At 46.6% G+C, this 21,786-nt stretch overlaps 1 protein-coding gene across 6 annotated transcripts in view; it reads left to right on the forward strand.

Moving 5' to 3' along the window:
* Window positions 1-21,786, forward strand: part of MAK (male germ cell associated kinase) — a 420,577-nt gene that overhangs the window by 208,254 nt on the left and 190,537 nt on the right. For all 6 annotated transcript variants that reach the window (XM_069216975.1, XM_069216982.1, XM_069216967.1 and 3 more), the window contains one exon: window positions 9,337-9,639. In XM_069216975.1, the coding sequence (XP_069073076.1) occupies window positions 9,337-9,639 (303 nt within the window). The remainder of the gene's footprint in view (window positions 1-9,336; window positions 9,640-21,786) is intronic.

Here is a 21,786-nt window from a genome sequence, read left to right on the forward strand (position 1 = left end):
TCAATTACAACAGACTTGTGGGTGCTAGGAATTGTAGAAAAGGGCTATGCTCTCCCCTTTCAGGAGTTCCCTCCTCCCTTCCCCCCGTCCCTCCTTTTGTTAAGAAGACCATCTTCTGTTGTTGCAACAGGAGGTTATAACCATGTTGGCAAAGGGCGCAATAGAGTTGGTGCCATTACAGGAAAGGGGTCAGGGGTGTTATTCAAGATATTTCCTGATTCCCAAAGTGGATGGTCGATTACAGCCGATCCTAGACTTGAGGATTTTGAATTTGTTCCTCAAGCAGGAAAAATTCAAAATGCTGACCCTAGCGCAGGTGCTATTGGCGTTGAACGAAGGAGACTGGATGGTGTCTGTCGACTTGCAGGACGCGTACTTTCATGTTCCGATAATCAAGTCGCACAGGAAGTATCTCCGGTTTGTGGTGGGAACGCAACCCTACCAGTTTGCTGTCCTTCCGTTTGGACTTACTTCAGCACCTCGGGTTTTCACAAAGGTGATGTCAGTTGTTGCAGCACATCTCAGAAGGAGGGTAGTAGCGGTTTTTCCCTACCTGGGCGATTGGTTGATCAAAGCCAAGTCTCCAGAGCTTGTGTTGTCTCATCTGCGAATGACAACCCAATTGTTGTTTGATTTGGGTTTTTCTGTGAATGTGCCCAAATCTCACCTGGAGCCCTCTCAACACCTCCTGTTCATAGGGGCAGTACTGGACACAACAATGTTTCGGCCTACCCCCGCCTCAGCAGGTTCGGGACATTCATGCGCTGAATCTGTTGTTTCAAGTTGGAGCGGCAGTTCCAGTCCTCAAGGTCTTACGCCTGCTAGGTCTATTTGCTTCTTCCATTCTGTTGGTCACTCACGCTCGCTGGCATATGAGGGCTCTTCAGTGGTGCCTCCGCAGGCAGTGGTTCCAACACAAAGGAGATCTCAGGGATTCAATAAAGATCTCCAAGGACGTTGTAGCGGATCTTCTTTGGTGGGCAGAGGACTGCAACCTTTACCTAGGAAAACCGTTTTCACTGCCTCCTCCAGTGGCCACAATGATATTGGATGCTTCCACTCTAGGGTGGGGAGCTCATCTGGGGGACCTGGAGATCAAGGGTCATTGGTCTCCAGCGGAACAGATGTTGCATATCAATCTGTTGGAGTTGCGGGCAGTACGTTTGGCGCTCAAGGCCTTCCTCCCTTCCCTTTGCTGTCAGTCAGTTCAGGTCCTGACGGACAACACTACCGCGATGTGGTATATAAAGAAGCAGGGAGGAGTAGGGTCGTACCTTCTCTGCAGAGAAGCTCTGCGGCTGTGGTCCTGGGCTCAGGAGCATCAGATTTGCTTAATAGCGAATCATTTGGCCGGAGTACTGAATGTACGTGCAGACGGTCTCAGTCGTCACTTCTCAGTAGATCACGAGTGGCGTCTCCATCCAGATCTAGTCCTCCACATCTTCGGGATGTGGGGTACTTCCTCAGGTGGATCTATTCGCCACTCGAGAGAACGCGCATTGCCCGTTGTTCTGCAGCCTCCAGTATCCATTTCAAGGAGCATTGGGGGATGCGTTTCAGATGTCCTGGAGCGGCCAGTTGCTTTACGTGTTTCCCCCCATACCCTTGATTCCTCGAGTTCTGAGGAAGATTCGTCAAGACCGGGCCCAAGTCATCTTAGTGGCTCCGGACTGGCCGAGAAGGGTATGGTATACGGATCTGCTTCAACTCTCTCAGTGCCCTCCGCTCCGTCTCCCTCTCAGGGCAGACCTCCTCTCACAATCGCAGGGGCAGGTTCTACACCCCCACCTCCAGAGCCTGCACCTTCATGCCTGGAGATTGAACAGGGCAACCTGAGTTTGTTTTCTCTCCCACCGGATGTAGTGGATGTTATTCTCTCGTCCAGGCGACACTCCACTAAATCTATTTATACCGGTAGGTGGGCAAAATTTGTGCTTTGGTGTGGAGAGAACCAAAAAGATCCCTTGAAGGCCCACCTTTTAGATATTCTTTTGTTTGCTCTTAGTTTGGCAAGGAAATGCTGTGCGATAGCTATAGTTAAGGGATATTTGGCAGCTCTGTCAGCGTTTCTTTGCCTTCCGGTCCAGCCATCTTTATTTAAGTCTCCAATTGTAAATAGGTTTCTTAAAGGTTTGGTGAATAGGTTTCCTCCTACACCCTTTCACATGCCTCAGTAGGACTTGAATCTTGTATTGACGTTCTTGATGGGTTCGCCTTTCGAGCCCATGCATTCATGTCCATTTAAATATTTGGTCCTGAAGACTGTTTTCTTAATTGCAATCACATCTGCTAGGAGAGTTGGAGAGCTTCAATCACTTTCCATTAAGCCCCCATTTACCATGTTTTTCCCTGATAAAGTGGTACTAAAAACCAGGGCTGCTTTTCTGCCGAAAGTTGTCACTCCTTTTCATATAGGGCAGTCTATTACCCTACCTGCGTTCTACCCTCCTCCTCACCCTTCTAAAGATGAAGAGAGGCTCCATAGGTTGGACCCTAAGAGACTTTCGCCTAGATGATCAACTGTTCGTTGGGTATGTTGGACAGCGAAAGGGCAGAGCGGTCCAGAACCGAACACTCTCCAGGTGGGTCATCTTGTGTATTAAGATTTGTTACTCTCTGGCGAAAAAAGTTCCTCCTGAAGGTATCCGGGCCCATTCTACTAGGGCTAAGTCTGCATCCTCGGCCCTAGCGAAGCGATAGGAGTTCTGTTAATAGATATATGTAAAGCGGCAACTTGGGCGTCCCTCCATACCTTCGTATAACATTATTGTATAGACTCTGAAGTGAGGAGGGATGTTCCTTTTGCTCGTTCGGTATTGCAAGATTTCTTGGTGTAATCAGGCGGGCACCCACCACCGAGTGCGGTACTCCTTGGGACTCTATTCATAAGGTGAGGAATCCACAGGTAGTTGTATCCATCAGAAGAACAAGTTACTTACCTTCGGTAACGCATTTTCTGGTGGATACACTAGCTACCTGTGGATTCCTCATGGTCCCTCCCGCCTCCCCGTTGCCTGCCTGATTACACGCTTATCTTGCAGTATTTAGAGTAATGTTTCTATATATATTTGTATATACATGTATTTACAGTAATTATTATGTAAATATATGGGTTCAATGGACAAGATTTTTGTGTTTGTATATATTTATATATATATCTATTTTCATGGTTTTTTGATGGGTCGGTTATCACCTGTTCGCCTCAAAGGCACGGAAAAAAAATGAGGTGAAACTGACGTCAGTACGCCGACGAGGACCTCTTATTGGCACGTTGACGTCAGACGGAGTCGCGTGGAGCCGTGCCATTATGACGTCCTCGTCGACGTGGACAGCTAGGAAGAAGACTTTCCGTTGGATGCTGACGCAAGGACGAATTCATAAGGTGAGGAATCCGCAGGTAGCTAGTGTATCCACCAGAAAAAGCATTACTGAAGGTAAGTGACTTGTTCTTCTGATGGATACACCTACCTGTGGTTTCCTCACCTAAAGAATTCTCCCCTCGCGCCAGCCTCGACGGAAATTTCTTCTAGCTCTGCACGTAGACGCCGTCACAATCGCCCGACTCCACGCGACGCCGTATGACATCATCCAGGCAATAAGAAGCCCTCGTCGACGTGCAGATGTCAGTTCCCTTTTTTCCGTGCCTTCGAGTAACGTTTTTTCTTCGAGGCTAACAGGGAGCTACAGTTGCGTATCTGTGGTTACAATGTCGCAAGGAAGGCCGTTCTAGCTGCCACCACCGGTGGCCACAGTGGTAACGGATGCTTCCACTCTAGGGTGGGGAGCTCATCTGGGGGACCTGGAGGTCAAAGGCCTTTGGTATCCAGTGGAACAGAGATTTCACATCAATCTGTTGGAATTGCTGGCAGTACGTCTGGCTCTCAAGGCCTTCCTCCCTTCCATTCGCGGTCAGTCAGTCCAGATCCTAACGGACAACACTACCGCGATGTGGTATATAAACAAGCAGGGAGGAGTGGGGTTGTATCTTCTCTGCAGAGAAGCTCTTCGACTCTGGTCCTGGCTTCAGGACCACAAGATTTGCTTGGTAGCACATCATTTGGCCGGAGCTCTGAACGTGCGTGCGGACGTTCTCAGTCGATGCAGCTCGGTCGACCACGAGTGGCGTCTTCATCCAGATCTGGTTCTGTACATCTTCCAGATGTGGGGATATCCGCAGATAGATCTGTTTGCAACTCAGGAGAATGGGCAGTGCCCGTTATTTTGCAGCCTCCAGTATCCGGTGCAAGGAGCTTTGGAGGACACGTTTCAGATGTCCTGGAAGGGTCAGTTGCTTTACGCGTTTCCTCCCATACCCCTGATTCCTCGAGTTCTGAGGAAGATCCGCCAAGACTGAGCCCAGGTCAGCTTGATAGCTCTGGATTGGCCAAGGAGGGTGTGGTACACAGACATTCTCCAAAACTCTCTGTGCCCTCCGCTCTGTCTCCCTTACAGGGTGGACCTCCTCTCGCAGTCGCAGGGGCAGATTCTTCACCCCCACCTCCAGAGTGTGCACCTTCATGCCTGGAGATTGAACAGGGCAATCTGAGTACTTTTTCTCTCCCACCGGAGGTGGTGGATGTTATTTTATCAGCCAGGCGACACTCCACCAAATCGATCTATGCAAGTCGTTGGGCTAAATTTGTATGTTGGTGTGGAGAGAACAGAATTGATCCCTTAAATGCTCGTTTGTCTGACATATTGTCATTTGCTCTTTTCCTGGCGCAGAAGTGTTGTGCAGTTGCCACAGTTAAGGGTTATTTATCTGCACTGTCGGCTTTTCTGTGCCTCCCTGATCAGCCTTCCTTGTTTAAGTCTCCTATTGTTTTGAGGTTTGTTAAGGGGCTCACTAATAAGTTTCCACCATCACCATTTGTTATGCCTCAGTGGGACCTTAATTTAGTATTAACATTTCTAATGGGATCTCCATTTGAACCAATGCATTCTTCTGCTTTGCGTTTGCTAGTTCTCAAGACTGTATTCCTGGTAGCCATAACATCGGCCAGAAGGGTCAGTGAGCTTCAGGCTCTTAGCGTAGAGTCTCCATACCTTTCTTTCTTTAGAGACAAAGTGGTGTTAAGGACCAAGGCGGCTTTCCTCCCGAAGGTTGTTACACCCTTTCACTTGGGGCAGTCTATTACTCTCTCTTCCTTTTACCCTCCGCCTCATCCATCCAAGGAGTAAGAGAGGCTCCACCAACTGGATCCACAAAGAGCATTGAGCTTCTATGTCGACAGGACGAAGGAGTTCAGGCAAGATGATCAGCTCTTCGTTGGATACGTGGGGAAGAGGAAAGGTAGAGCAGTCCACAAGAGAACGCTATCCAGGTGGGTCATTCTCTGTATCAAGCTTTGTTATTCCTTGGCGAAGAAAGAACCACCTGTGGGGTTCGTGCCCATTCCAGCAGAGCTAAGGCTGCTTCTTCGGCTTTAGCTAGGGGTGTTCCTGTAGTTGACATCTGCAGGGCGGCGACTTGGGCATCCCTCCATACTTTTGTCAAACATTATTGTTTGGACTCTGAGGTTAGGAGGGATGGCCTTTTTGCTCGCTCGGTGCTGCAGGATTTCTTGGTTTGACCATTTCGCACCCACCTCCGGAGGTAGTACTGCTTTGAGACTCTATTCTTTAGGTGAGGAATCCACAAGTAGATGTATCCATCAGAAGAATAAGTTACTTACCTTTGGTAACGCTTTTTCTGGTGGATACAATAACTACCTGTGGATTCCACACAGTCCCACCCACCTCCCTGTTGCCTGACTGGTCGTACCAGGAAATCCATGGGTGAGCACCGTTGTCTTAATATATATGTATATACTTGAATCATGTATATAGTTGTGGCATGTATATATGCATTTCTTTCTCTGATTTAGATAGTTCAAGGAAACATGTTTGAACTTGACTGACATATTTGTTTTCATATGGAGCAGTTATTGCTGTTACCTTATTTTATTTTTATTGTAATAAATGTTGTGTTTTCATTTCATTTGATGTGATTATGTTCTCTTCAAGGTCAATGTTCACCTGTTCGCCTCTATGGCACGTAAAAAATGGTGATAACTGACGTCTGCACGTCGACGAGGGCTTCTTATTGCCTGGATGACGTTATACGGCGTCAAGTGGAGTCGGGCGATTGTGATGTCATCGTCGACGTGCAGAGCTAGAAAAAATTTCCGTCGAGGCTGCCGCGAGGAGAGAATTCTTTAGGTGAGGAGTCCACAGGTAGTTATTGTATCCACCAGAAAAAGCGTTACCGAAGGTAAGTAACTTATTCTTCAGACCCAGATATCTCAATGTTTGTTTGTCTCCCAAGAAGGAGGCTTGTTGGTGCTGGACTGTCAACATAAAATAGGGGGGAAAAGGGACACTGCGGTTGCCATGGAGAATTGAAGGGGGCTGCCCAGCACTTGAAAAACTGCATCCTGGTCTTTGGAATGTAAGAGTTTGGCAACAGTTGGTTGTGGAGTGGCTGCCAGAGGTGGGTGCCTCTCAAGGATTTGGTATGCCTGTTTGATTGAGAAAAACAGGGTACGTTCCTCAGCTGGCACTAGCTCCCTGACCACTGTTCCATGTAAGCAAGCATGTTTGAACCCTCACAATCCTCCAGAAGGCCAATGAGTTGCACATGACATTGTCTGGCTTGCCCCTCCATGTTATCAGGTCTTGTCTTACCTGCTCCTTCAGGTGCCATACCAGCTTTTGGAGGTAGCTTCCTTTGGTCCTGTCAAAGGCGGTTTATATCCTCAACGACTGCATCCACTTTCATTTCCAGGTAAATCCTTGAGATCTAAATTGCTGCTGGGATAGCATCCAGCTTGTCCCGATGCTTTGGGGAGTTTCAAGGGGGGTTGGGGATAGGTGTTCCAGGGTCCTGGTCTGGGGCAGGCGGTATCAAGGTTTTGGCTGGCCTCGTATGCACCATAGTATCCTATACATAATTCTCAGGCTCCCTTGCCCCCTCTCTATCACCAAGGGGAAAAGGGGCAGCACAAACAGGCAATAAATATTGGAGGGCCATGTCCTGGGTTTGGGGGGGGGGGGGTTTATGTCTGTAAAGAGGGATCCTCTTAACCCACCACTGGCACTGTCCTGTGGGCAGAGCACCATGAGCAGTCCCAGAATAGCCAAGTGAGAAAGCCAAAGGGGAAGAGCCAACGTTCCAATGTAACTTCAGTCAGGGAATTCGGTCCCCCCCCTGGAAGACGGTAGAAGTGTTCACAAGGGCCCCCCCACTCACCCACTGTTGCAGAGATCCAGAAGAATGGAAGATGGGGTGGTGCCACAGGGGAAGGGGAGGCTGACCAGACTTCACAGGCCTCCCTCCCAGATCAGCAGCGCAGTGGCCTCCCATCACAGCAGGCGGCATGCTTCAGCACTTCATGACCGTGGATCCCTGTCTGCTCCAATCGGGCCTTAGCCACTTATGTCCCTGGGGACCCAAGAACCTCCCAGCAAGCATGGGAGCTTTTCTGCGTTTCCATCCTGGTCACTGTCAATAAGGGGGGGTGCTGGGGCCTTAGTAGACCCAATCCCTCCCCCCCCCTCCCCACCACACCCTGGGAGAGGCCTCCAATGAATCAGATCAGTGCCCCACACGTGGAACTAACCCAGACTTTCAGCTTGCCCCCAAACTCGGTAGACCCCCTCATCTCAAACTTTTGCCGGGGGGGGTCCCCTGTGATAGCGCTAGTCTCCAAGCAGGCGTGGTGCTACTAATCTGGGTCCCTTTTGGTTGATGTCAGCGTGTGTGAGGGGGTGGTCACTCCCTCTGCTCTCTACAGGGATATGTGTGGCAGCATCTTCTTTGCCCAGAACAAAAACACATCCAGCACTGGATTCTTATTCTGTTAACCACCAGGTTTGATATGAAATTCCCTCATCTCGATGTCAAATGGCTTTGTGACCAGCTATGGTAATTTGTGACCTGCAGTCCACCATACACTTTATGAATCAGTTTTGAATGTTTAACATCCCATTGGTTTTATCACTACAGTTACTGTAGGCCAAAAAGACTAGGCTATTTAGATTGTTTACAATTCCTTCTGTCATCTAGTATAAATACTTCCCTTTGATCATGCAGACCTCGGCTCACTGTCCTTTACTACCACATTGTTTGTATTCTCTAAAATTAGCATAGAATTCCGTGCATTCCAATCCACCAAGAAGTGAGAAATCAAACCATGATCCATGGCCCTGATTACAGCTTAGGAATTTAAGAGATTGGATTGTTTTGTAGTATATACAACATGTTATGCCCGAGATTTTGAACTTGATACATCTTACCGTAGTGATTTGGTACAGGCTTTTCAGCATTTTAGTGATGTGTTCCTGCTAGAATGTGTGCTGCGCCATTCTGCAACAACTGAATGTACTTATAAAATATTTAAGAAAACTGAGCAGGAAGTTAGACAACCATTGGCAGAATAGCAGTAACGTGAAGAAACACAGAAGGTATGAGTATATCTGTATATTTTTGCCACTGTGTAACCGTTACATATTTTTTGTGAATTTGTGGAATGTGCATCGTGGATGTTTTCGGATTTTTAACAGAGGATATCTGGGATAGGTGAGGACACATATTTGATGTCTACATCTCTGCCACATTATGATAAGGAAGGCTATAGATTGAGACTGTGTACAAAGAGAGGAAAATGCAGAACAGTCCAAAAGGCAGGGTTGTACCGAATGCTCTATTGTCTAATGTAATGCTTTGTTGCAGTGATCTAGCTCTCTTGGGCCTACGCTGGACACCACCACTTCATTTGATACTCCTTACAAAATCATCATATTTCTCAAACATATGATTACTGCCATTTGCTTCGTACTATTCATATCCATTCTGCTCATTTCCCGATAAGCGAGCATATAAAAATATTAAACCCCATCAAAAGGACAAAGGATTTGGCAAAAGGAGAAGCAATGGTATTTCATATAAGAGATTAGTCAACTCCAAACCTATGTGTTCTCAGTAGTTCTTAATGCTCTTACTGATATTACTTAAGTGCCTTTTGCATATTTTGCTGGGTCCCTATTCAGCTTACATGTGGCACATAATATAATTTCAGCTGTCATCTATTGTCACTTTGTCTAAGTTTAAGTGTTAGCTTCACATTGTATTAATTTATGTATTTGTGTAATTATAATATTTATTTTGGGAGTTGTGAATAGTGTCTCATGCTGCAGAGGCCAATTTGTTTTTTGTTTGTTACGTATTTTCAACTGATTGTACATTGCATTGGGACAAAGCCACTGTGAATAGACATAATTATATAACGAACAGGAAATCATCATTATTACCTTTAAAGTTAATATCCATGTCTTTGATGTGTTTGGACATTGCAGGCCTTGAAACATCCTTATTTTCAAGTGGGTCAAGCTTTGGGACCTCCAGCACAGTACCTAGAACAGAAGAAGTCTGTACCAAAATCAGCCCAGCCAACTGAGTCAAAACCAGCACCTTTATCAAAAAGAGAATCCCCTTCGCCACCAGATTGTTCGGACAAATCTCATCCAGCAGCAGGGCCCCAGACAAGAAGCACCAACCAGCCACTGCAGCAGATTCAGTTGCCACAAGAGAAAGCAAACAGTCAATCGTCTAAACCCCCACTTGCATTTTTACCAAGCCTTAACAAAAATCCAACACCTGTAAGTTACTTTAAGAACTGATTTATCATGCGTATATGTGTATTTAGCCCTGAATGAAATGAGATGTGTATAGGCATTAGATGTGTGTGTGCTTTTATTGCACAAAACTTAATAAAGTGGTTTCAAACCCATATTTAACAAGAATGCAATGTTTATTTTGTGGATATGGTATGGTTGCTGTAAAATACAGATTTTATCCAGTGGGAGGCATAGTGGCCTTTCTTCATCTAATTAGTCTCTTAACATGACATTGGAATGTAGAAAATGATAGCCCAAAAGTCCAGCACAGAGATTCACAATTTCCCTTTTTAATAGGCTGCCAAGATGAACAGAAAGGCCATCTGCAAACTTAAGGCAGAGCTTGCAGTCATTAAGATGAAGAAGTTAAAAACCCCTTCTTGATCAAGCTGCAGAATGCAACAATTTCTGTCGAAATAGAGGGCGTGAACATGTTCCTGTGTGTCAATAGGAGTTTATTTTTGATGAAGAATGTCAACCCTTTGAACAAGGTGATGTGTTTGATGAACTCCAGGATGCCACTGGCCCGATACCTCCCTAGACATTAGCCTGGTTTCTTGTTATCTGGCCATTGCCTTTGAGGTGACTGCATCTTTTGCGGCATTCATCAGGAGGGTGACAGAGACTCTTGATCTTATCCTACCTTCTCAGGTAGTAAACACATCTCTAGTTACAGAGAGGTTTTGAACCCAGCACTGTCCTCTCAGGTACCTTTATTACTTCTGAATGAGGCCTTGGGAGATGTGCTAGGGACACCTGTGCTAAGCCAGGATCTTGTCCTCCTGTTAAGACAGTTGGCAAGAAGACATAGGCCTGCTCCTGAAAATCATGATTTTTTGTAACATCCAACTTTAGAGGGCCTTATTATTCAGGCATCTATGAGTCATACAAACCCAAATGCCTTTCATCAATTCCACCTCACAGGGAGTCAAAAAAGGGAGTGATTTTGTGTTCGAACAGTCTAGCCCTCAGGTCAGTTTACACATCATGCATCCCAGAGAGATATTCTCATGCATTATGGGGAAATGTACAGGATGTCCTGCTGGCGGTCCCCAAGGAAGTACGTCAGATCTTGGAACATTTGGTTTCTGATAATGAGGGTGCAGTGAAATTCTCAATCAAAGCATGTCTAGACACTACTGCCTGTCTAGGAAGGGCAGTCGGCATCGTCGTAGTACTTAGGTGCTATGCCTGGATTTGTTCCACAGGCTTTCCCACCAATGTCCTTCACTCACTTATGGACATGCCCTTTGATGGCTCTTGGCTGTTTGAAGCAAAAGCTGACTGCCCTTGAAAGGTTCAGTGAGAGTAAGGCCACCTCCCGCTCTTTTGGCTTAGGTCCACCAACAAGGCAGCTTCCCCAGGAACAGAACCCTTTCTGAGGTTTTGTAAGGGATTATATGCAGGGCAAAAAGCTGTTTTACTCTTAATAACTAAAAACCTCTCAATCCCTTAGGGAATGAGGTAAGGGAGCTGGTCAACAGCGTTTGGTTTCCCAGGAGCAGCATTCTCAGGACATAGCCTCCTTCTGCAGCCACGGCAAATCCCCTGTAATTTAACCTTGATAACACGCAATTTTCTGGTTAGAGGTCTAATCACGTTATTACCTACCCCGATGTAGGGGCATCACAGATCAGTGAGTGCTTGAGTTCGTGGAACAAGGATGCTTCCTACCCTTTTCCTCCAGACAAACTACCCATAACACAACATCTCCTGGATGATCACTTGTCTATTCTCCAAGGAGAAGTTTTAGCTCGGCCTTGACACTAATGGAGTAGGATGGCTGTTATTTGGAGGGAGGTCATGCATTGGGAGCTCCCCAGCAGAAAATTGCCTTCCGTGGCCATCCTGTCTGCGCTTGTAAGGTGGTGCCGTGGGGGTTGTTGAAACTGACCTGGCTACTTCCTCTGCCCTGATTTGAGCCATGAAACATCCTGAGGAGGAGCTCTGACTCAAGATGGCAGCGGTCTTGCTATATGTGTCCTGCAGTGAGCAGACATGTCTAAGGCAGAAGTGTGAGCAGTTGAGCCCTGCAACTGGGCTTTGCAGAGGACTGGTTTCCTGCTGACCCTGAATGTAAGGTGGTGTGGATGGGATAGAGTGGCTGAACGGAGCCCCGAGTGAAGCTGTTTCTGCAGCCCTGCTCACTAGAGGCCGGATCTCCATGAGGCAGCAGAGCACAGGCATGTGGCCTGCTGTCCCCTTCCTCTTTCTCTGTGTTTTGCAGAAGCTGGCCCCGGCCTGATATTATTGGAGGGGGCTGTTCTACTGCTGGTGAGAATTTCTGTGCTACACCTGGCTGTACGGCAACGAAAACAGGTGTGGCCATCAGAGCTGGGCCATAAGGACTTTGAGGCTTGCTTTAGGCTGCAATAACAGTGGGGTGCAAGGCTCCCCTCGTGCCTCACCCCACTCCCCTGGAGCGGACTCATCGACCCCCTGAGCTATCCTGTGTGACTCTAGGGGTACTGGTGGTGGAGTGCCAGTCTGGGCATCTGCAGAATCCTGCTGAGATTGATCCGGAACCCGGGGCCTGGAACTGCATACCAGGCAAGGTTGCTGGTAAGTTTGCTAATTGTCTTACTCCATAACAGGACAGCCAGCGATTCTTAAACTGCCCCTCATCAGGTGCTGGTGCACTGGATTGGTAGCACTTTGTCACTGCACCCTCACAACCACACATTGGCACATTGTATGGACTATACATCAGCTTGGGGTCACTCTTTGAGAGATGGCTGAAAATAGCCTTGGGGCTCCAGTCAAGGATGCAGTGGAGCCCCACTGTGCTGCCATGCCATTCCCAGTGACAATGCAGATAGAGACCATAGCTGCCAGGGGGTTGCAGGGGACTAACTTGGACACTATTGTTAGTGTGATTACAAACACCAGAGAAGCCCTGGAGCTTAAAATGGACACTGCAGTGACTGACATGAGGTTACTGAATTCCGATAAGTGCATGATGGCTGAGAGAGTCACCACCAATTAGCGAACAGTGGATGGCCTGAGGTCGAGTCCATATGGGGTCAGATGTCAGCCATGGAGAAGAGGACCAGAAGGAGCAACATCTGAGTGATAGGCCTGCCAAAACGTGCTCAAGGGCCCAATATGATAGGTTTCCTGGATAGAGGGATGAAATCCGAGATCGCACCCAAGGGCCTCTCACCTTTCTTTGCATTGAAAAGGGCTCATAGGGTGCCAGGGCGCCTTATCGCTGTGTAGTTGCCAAGCTGTTGCACTATAGGGTTTGTAGTCACCTCCTCCACCAGGGCTAAAGGAGACTTGCTGCTGGACAATACCAGACTAATGTTATTCCCAGATTTAACCAGGAAGGTGCAAAAACAACAAGTGTTATTCATTGAGGCCAAAGGACAACTCGTGCCTTATGGGTGTCCGATATGGGATGCTCTTTCTCGCCAGACTCGGGGTCCCTTGTGGGAATGGAGTACAATTCTTCAGTACTTTGTTTGAAGTATGAGACTGAATTGACGTATAACTGCAAAATCGGAATCTACCAAACTCCAGTGGCTCAGTGGCAGGTATGAGGGGGAGGTCTGGTAAGGTTGCTAAATAGGTCTGGCGCACTGCACTGACAAAATTACAGGTGCACCGCAAACAGTTGCAGGCAGTGGCAGCGGCGGCAACTTTGGTTGTCATCAGGGACAGAGCATTGATCTTCACATTGGACTCGGATTCGGCTTTGCCTTGAATTACGCCTCAAATGTCAGGCGATGTGTAAAGAACTGATGGACATCATTGCTGTTTTGCAATGTAGGTGAGTGGAGCGGGGGAGGGCACTTCATAAATAGTACCAATTGGTTGTCCTTAATATGTCCATCGGAGGGTAACGTCTGATCACCCCATTAAATACTCAAGGCGGGTAACGAGTTGTGATGCTGGGAGGCCCTCTGACCATGGCATCCACCTCTACTACACTTGGTAGTGTGATGCTACATGTACATTTGTTGTTGTGTTATAGATTTGGATGGTGACATTTGCCTTTACACCCTTGTGGTGGGGAGGAGAGAGAAGGGGGGGGGGGTCATGGTCCAGATGTATGTTTTCCTGGTTTTGTTTGGGGAAGGGGGGGATTGTCCTAGATTGTCAGGAGCTTGAATAATATGGGAGCTCACAGGGAACCCTGAGCTGCGGCCAGCTCTGCTGGCAGCAAAAAAGAAACTTGTTGAGTATGTAGAGAAACAGCACTTTTTTGACAGTCCGGAATATATTTTTCGGACCCATGTGCAGAGAGAGAAGGTTAGGACCCTACTAGCGTAATTGACCAATCCCACAAAACGAGAGTGAATGATAGGAGTTGGCAGCTGATGCAGGTGCTAGGGTACATAAGCAAGGAGATATTGATGAACATTTCCAACTGTATTATACTTCACCATATGTGGGTGCTTCCTCCCAGGAATCACAGGAGACAGATGATTTTTTCAGTTTCTCTGTAACTCCATGGAGGAGGCAAAGTTGCTAAGTGGCAATATTATGGTAGACAAAATATGTGTGGCAATCAAAATAATGGCCTAAGGGAAAGTGCTGTGTTGGGGTGGGCTCCTGTTGGAGGACTACGCCACCTATACTGATCTCATAGCCCTTAAAACTTGTGGAGGTTTTTGGGGCAGTGAGGGTGCTTGGCTACCCTCCTGCCTCCACTTGAGAGGTATTGTGGTCCTGCTCCCCAAGCCGAGTGGTCCACCGCATGACAATGACAGCCTTTAGACCTTTGTCACTGCTAAATGTAGACTATAAATTCCTTACCGCCCACTTGACTCCTGCCCTACAATCCAAGGCTGATCCATCCGGACCAGGCAGGCCCTAACTAAGGTGAAACTGGGCCTAAGTTACGTGTGTTATGGTTCAGGGAGGACCTAGCCTGGCAGTTTGAAGTGGACTCTTCACATGAGGAGCAGGGTCAAGACTGATTTGCAAATAGCCGGGTTCAATCTGAGGTGGCATGGTGGGCAAGACAAATGATGGATTGTGATGTGGCCCCAAGCAATTGGCAGTGGCTGTCATTAATTCAATAATTCCATCCATCACCTTGTTGTTTTTTCCTTATTCTGGGCCAGAGCACAGCAGATAAGATCCGGAAGCTTTTAAATATTCTAATGGATGACCCTGTTGGTAATAGGTCAGCGGTGGTGATGGCAATTGGTATTAAGAAAGCCTTTGACAGCCTGAACTGACAGTACCTTTTCAAGGTGATGAACAGGCTGATCCTGGGGAGGGGATTTGTGAACGGGCTGAAATTCTGTAATCGAGCCCCACTGCCTGGGTCAAGACGAGTGACTTGATATCAAATGCATAAGCAATGGGTCGAAGGACCAAGTAGGGCTGCCCGCTGTCGCTGCTGCAGTTTGCCTTGGTGGTGAAACCATTGGCATGTGCTGCACAGTCCATGCTTTGTTATGATAGCCTAGTAGTGAGGGGGTTGATTCACCACATTGCGCTATATGCAAATGACATGCTGTTTTTGTTTTTTAAACCTGCTCAGTCTGAGGCATCAAGGGCCTTTGTATTGTTGGATCACTTTGCGGAATTGTTGGGGCTGCACGTTAACTGGCAAAAAACTAGTCTGTTTTACATGGGTGCATTGCCATAACCACCCCAGGTTCCATGAGGCCTTGATTGGGAGCCCACTTGTCTGAAGTATTTCGAGGTAAAGTTATACCATGACAACTGTGATCTGCTCGAGGATAATATCAGGGCAGCAGTGAGTACTCTGAGGTCTAGCATTGATTTCTGGAAAACCCTGCTGATATCAGTGGCGGGCCGCATTGCTATTGCTAAAATGGTGCGGCTGCCTAGGCTGCTCTACTACTTCGCTGCTGTACCGCTAATTATGGGTAGAAGTACCTTCTGGGAGATAGATACTCTGTTACTTGACCTGGAATAGGGTAGGTACAGGCATTGGTTGTCACTCTCAAAACTTCATCGTCCAGTTGCAGAGGGCGGCATAGCAGCTCCTGACTTCCAACCATACTATCTGCCAGATCACCTGCAGTGGCTCAATAAGTGGGTGTATGCCAGGAAGACTAACAAGGGAATTCATAATGGCTCATTCTCAGTATATCGGGTTTATTCCAACTGCTACAGAATCCCAGGCACTTTACATTAGCAGTCCATAGACCACTGATGGCCGCTAAACACTGCTGGTTGTGTGCTTTACAGTGGAACCTCACACAATCCCCGTAATCTCCAGACATACCTTTATGACAGTTGTCTGCTGCCACACAGATGGTTTTCAGGGGGGTTGGTAGAATAGGAGGCCTCTGACATTGTTGCCTGTGTTCTGTGAAGGGGAAGTGCTGTCATTTGAGGAGTGCCAAGCAGGTTTTGGCCTATTGGCTGACCACTTTCTGCTCTATGGAGCGATTGTAGTGATGAACAGGAAGCACTGGGGGTCCGGCAGAATGAGCCACCCAGGCACCATGACTGTCAAATACTCAGTACCACCAGGTACTAATAGAGCAATGCCAGGCTTGTATAAGGCAATTCGATCAGATACTTTGCCTCCACCAACAGAGGTGCAGGATAAATAGATGGCATATATTGGTCAGACAATTACTGATGCGGATTGGTTGAAAATATTAGAACATATACTTATGATTTTTAGGAATGCTAGGTTTAAATTAATCAACTTTTACTTCCTGTGTAGAGTGTTCCCTACACCAGGCAAAATTAATAGGTTTTATAGTACTGCACGGACTGCATGTCCCAGATGTGGGGAGCAGAATTGTTTCACATGGTATTAAATTGCACATCCCTGTATGTAGTTTGGGCATGAAGTTGTGCATTTAGTTAACAAGATTATGCAGTAGAAGGTTCCATGTTCTGGCTAGTGTGCTTGTTAGGATTATACCCACGTCCATCTCTTTACAAGGTTACAATTAGATTTATTGGCATTGCTTTGATCCTAGCTAAGCACCAAATTATGCTGTATTGGAATTCCACTAGAGGGCATAGCATTGACCTAGTGAGTAAAGACCTTATCAGATTTGTGGAATATAAGAGTGGTGTGTTGTTGCATGAGGCAAAACAAGGGCAGGGTCCATAGACATAGCATGTGCCTGGGATAATCTGTTGGATGGCATGAAGGAAAATGAGTCCTTATCTCTGGATGTTTTTTTCCCCAGGTGCTGGTATGGGTCTAGTGAGGCAGACCTTCGATTCACCTTGGTGCATAGCCCTTTGGGGTCTGTCATTGACTGTGGGATGGTGGGGTCTTCTCCACCCTTTAGCTCTTCTTCGCTTGACTGTTGCTGATTTTTACTATGTTGTTAGCACGTGGCACTGCCCTCACATAATTTTTTGTTTCTGTTTTTTTCTGTACATTAATCAGCTGAGACCAGGGTTTGGATGAGCACTGTTGGATGTGGGTTTGGTTTGTTTGGTGGAGGGACTAGACTCTGTTGCATTATTGCATCTGCTTTATAGTTAGTAGTGCCTATGTGTTCATTGTTGGGCTGCGCTGGTGGCTCTGTGTACACTGCTCTTATGCACATAACATGCTTGATAAGACAGCCATTACTGTATTCTGCTTTTTTGTGGAAAACCCAATAATATTTTGTTGCCCAAAAATAGGTTTTAGCTCTCTTAGCCAGTGGGGCAATAAAGAGGGTATCAGTTTTAGAAATCAGGAAAAGTTGTTACCTCCACCATCTTCTGATACTGAAATACTGTGGAGATCATCTCATCTTAAAACTTAACTCTCTGAACTTCTTCCTAGCACAAGACAAGTTGAAGATGCTCTCCGTGGTGCAAGTTCTGTCTGCCCTTGATTCAGGAGACTTGATAGTAGCCCTGGACTTGCAAGACCCATATTTGCGTTCCCCCCCATCCTACAGTCCCACAGATGTTACCTGCAGTCTTACGTAGGCCAAGAGCATTTCTAGTTCGCTGTGCTCCTCTTTGGCTTACCAATGCACCTTGGGTGTTAACAAAGGTGATAGTGGTGGTCACAGTCCATCTGTGGATATTGTGAATACCTTTTTTCCCCATATCCCGATTAGTGGCTGCAGAAGGGAGATTTGCCTCAATCAGTTCTGAACCACCTGTATACAGCAGCAGATCTGTTGATATCACTGAGATTTTCCAGCAACATACCAAAGTCACAATTGACTCCTTCACAGTGGCTCCCCTTCATCAGAGCCATCCTCTTCAGAGGAGTGCCTCCACCTCAATGAGTCCAGAATATTTGTATTATGATCTCAGTGTTTCCACCTGCAGCCTGGTTCTCAGTGAGGTCGGCTGTGAGGCTTGTGGCCCTCCTACATCCTACTTGTGGACCACACCAGGTAGCACATGTGGTCTGTGCAATGGGATGTGAAGTCTGTGTGCTCAGATTCCATCCAGGTGTTGAGGAGATTGCAGTAGATCTGCAGTGATGGCTGCTTGACAGTTGGACTGGCTGCAGACCCCCTTCCCTAACCAACCCCGAAATAACTGTAATGACGAATGCATCGTTACTGGGTGGGGAGGACATCAGAGGACTCTAGTCTTTGGTAGAGGCTCACCTCCACATCAGCTTGATGGAATTACAGACAATTGTCTTGGTACTGAAAGCATTCCTCGCAAGCATCACAGGGACAAGAGTACACATTATCATAAACAACACTGCCATTAAGTAGTGCAACAAACAGGGCAGAGCTGTGTTATTAGTTCTGTGCTAGAACGATGCTACTCCTTTGGAAGTCGATGAATGTTGAGGGGATTTCCTTGATTGCCCAGCATATATCAGGATCTTTAAACACTAGGGCAGACAAACTCAGCAGATGGTGCCTAGAGGATCATGAATGGCGGTTACACTCGGAGGTGACACAGGGTGTCTTCCAGCATTGGGGAGAACCCTGGCTCGATCTGTTCACTACTGCAGAGAACATGCAGTGTTGTAACTTTTGTGCGTTGGAGTTTCCAAGACAGTCTTCCCAAGAAGACGCCTTGGGCCTATATTGGGCTTATATTAGGGATTGGGTTCTGCCCAGAGTGCTCAGGAAAAGCAAGTGAGACGAGGTCCAAGTCCTCCTAGTGGTGCTGGAGTGGGCAAGGAGGATGTGTTACCCAGAGGTTCTAGCCATGCCGTTGGACCTGGCTGCCCTTTTTGGGAGAAACTCTTGTTGCAGCAGCTGGGCCAGGTCTTGCCCCCAAGCAAGCATGATTTACACCTCAATGTGTTGAGATAGTGGGTGACAGTTGATGACATTATCCCTTCCTCCTGAAGTGGTTGGTGTTATTCTGGCAGCCAGGCATCCTTCAACAAAGTCTGCCTTTACAGGGTGCTGGGAGAGGTTTGTTGTGTGGTGTTCTTCTCACCACATACAACCCTTCCCAGCTTCTTTATCTGATATAGTGTTACTTTGTTTATCATCAGCCAATCAAGGCCTTACTATAGCCACAGTTCAAGGTTACTTAACATCCCTTTCAAGCTTTTAACCTTTACCAGATTACCCATCCTTCTTCTGATCACCTGTTGTGGTGATTTTTTTTTAATGGTCTGACATATATGTGCCCAACTATATAGTGCCACAGTGGAATGAAAATCTTGTCTTGTTTACCTGATGTTCGTGCTATTTGAGCATAAGCACAGTTGTCCTTTGTGCCTGCTTGCCTAACATTTAATTTGTACTGTTGGGTGGTTGCTCTGCTCAACCATACTAATACTCGCATTTGGGGGCATAGTTTTGAATCAAACACCTATCACTCACATTTAATAGGGCACTGTTGCTGAATTCGCACTCTTGGAGAAAGAGCATCTAAAATATTTGTAAAAATCTTTGTAAAGGTACTTCCGCTCTGGGACTTGAGTTACGTCTTTGGCACATTACACTTTAATTTGACTCCACTTCCGCATTCCTTCGTAGTCTATGCTGAACCGCCATTTTCTTTTCGGCACGCTGTAGTATTGCAGTGTCCTCACACTACATTAGTTACCTGATGCTGCAGATGTGTGCAGTGGGCATGCTGAAGGCATACCCGTTTGTCTGCGCCCGCCCGTGTCCAGATCATGCCTAGCACCAGCCATGCTGCAGGTAAGCCCTGCCACAACACACCCCTTCGTACATACTCCATACGAATTGTTTGCTTTCTGTACTACTTCATGTGATCATGCATGTGAGTTTACCACTGATAATCCAGGAGTGAGGTTTAAATGCCCTGGGTGTTGTTTCTCTCTCAAAGCCCCTAAAATAAGCGGTTTCCCTTTAAATAAAGGCTGCAGTTTTTTCCACACGGTAAGCCTGGTAATTTAGTTCTGACCAATCCGGGTTCTCCTGTTTTCGGCCTGCCTTATAAACTGTTGTTTCTTGCCCGGACATTCCTTGGACATTTTCCTTTTGCTAATTGAGAACCACTGTGACTTAATGTTTCCTACCAAAACTTGGCTAAAAGACTGTTCAGCAGCGATATTGCACTAGCAATTGCCCCAGATTAACCTATTAAGCATATTGACAAAGTTGACAAAATTTGGGAGGCGAGGTGTCTATTATATACAGGCCGACGTCATAGATACCATTGCTCCTCTGAAGTCCCACAACTCAAAGAGGTTAAATCATTATCCTCCTTGGTTCTTTGATGCCTTTAACTTAGAGATATCAGTATGCAGAAGGTTAGAAATGCAATGCAGATCCAAGGATGATAAGGGGCAAAAGCAATCTACCAGTCTGCTCTCAAAAAACGTCATGCAGATGGACCAAAAAACCTTTATGACCTCGTCCATTTCTGAGCCAACTAGCAGACCCCAGGAGTTGTTTAAAATTGCCAACTCTTTTTTTTCTCCCAGTGCAATAAGAAACACCCTCTTTCCTTCCATGGTGTTATGTGAGGTCCTCTCTGACTTCTTTTTAAAGAAAATGTAATCCATCCACAAACCGTTTTCGGTGCAGAACCATATTAAGCATGGAGCGACAGCCAGCTCTTATACTGGTCTGTCACTTTCGAGATTGGTCCCCATAACCATAGAGGAATCAGCAGCTGAACTTACAAGATGTAAATCTGGCTATCCCCAGGTCCCTGCTCTTTTAAAACTTGCTGCCCCTCTGGTGAATCCTATCTTAAACAAACTGTTAAATAACTTCCTTAAATGTTAAATGGTTCCCTTTATCTTGAAGCAAGCTCTGTTGCTCCCCCTGCTTAAGAAACCATCGGCTGACTCTTAAGTTTTAGCAACTTTAGACCTATTTCATTTCTTACTATGGTTGCTCCACGTCTGGAGAAAAATGTTAATAGGCAGCTATCACATTTTCTTGAGTCCAGTCTTCTGCTGTATGACTCCCAATCAGGATTTCTTGCTGGTTATAGCACCAAGTCAGCCCTGCTCAAAGTCTCTGAATATATTAAAGAAGATTTGGACTTAAATATTCCAGTTTATGGTAATTTTTCTTGACCTTTCCTTAGCATTCGATACGGTCTCTCATGCTATTTTGCTTGATCGACTAGAAAAGATTGAATTGGAGCCCAAGCCCTGTTGCGGTTAAAATCCTTCATCAGTGACCTTTCCCAGGCTGCCTTCCTTCCACCTCATACCTCTGCTTCAAAACTGTTGTATTGTGGAGTGCCTCAGGGCTCAACATGTAACCCCTCCCTTTTCAATATTTATCTGGGGCCACTGACAAAATTAATCAAGCCTTGGGGTGTAAGAGGTGTCCTATGCAGAAGGCACTAATTCTCCTGGCTTTCATGAAAACGCACCCAAAACCATGTGTTCCTTCAAACTGTCTCAAAGCAATAGTTGACTGGATCAATGGATGCTGTCTAACACTTAACTCAGGCAAGACTGGGATTCTTTTCGTTTTCATCAACCCCCACCCCAACACAGCATTTGGTGGCCATCTGAAATGTGCGCCCCCATGCCCCTTTTCCGGCACCATTTGTAAGAAATCTCAGTGCAGAATTCAGCTCCAACCTTACCTTTGAGCCCCAAATCAAGGCATTATCCACCACTTGTTTTTCCACTCTTATGTCCGTAAGAAGGATGCTACATCTAATCCCTGAGAATTTCTGCAAACTGATAGTTCATGCTGTGATTACCTCCTGGTTTATTATGCCAACAGCTTGTATCTGGGGTTGCCTAATTTTCTGACCCAATATCTTCAAATCATTCAAAATGCTGCTGCCTGTCTAATTCTCAGG

The sequence above is a fragment of the Pleurodeles waltl genome, chromosome 2_1 (assembly GCF_031143425.1).
Source record: "Pleurodeles waltl isolate 20211129_DDA chromosome 2_1, aPleWal1.hap1.20221129, whole genome shotgun sequence".
Taxonomy (NCBI): Eukaryota; Metazoa; Chordata; class Amphibia; order Caudata; family Salamandridae; genus Pleurodeles; species Pleurodeles waltl.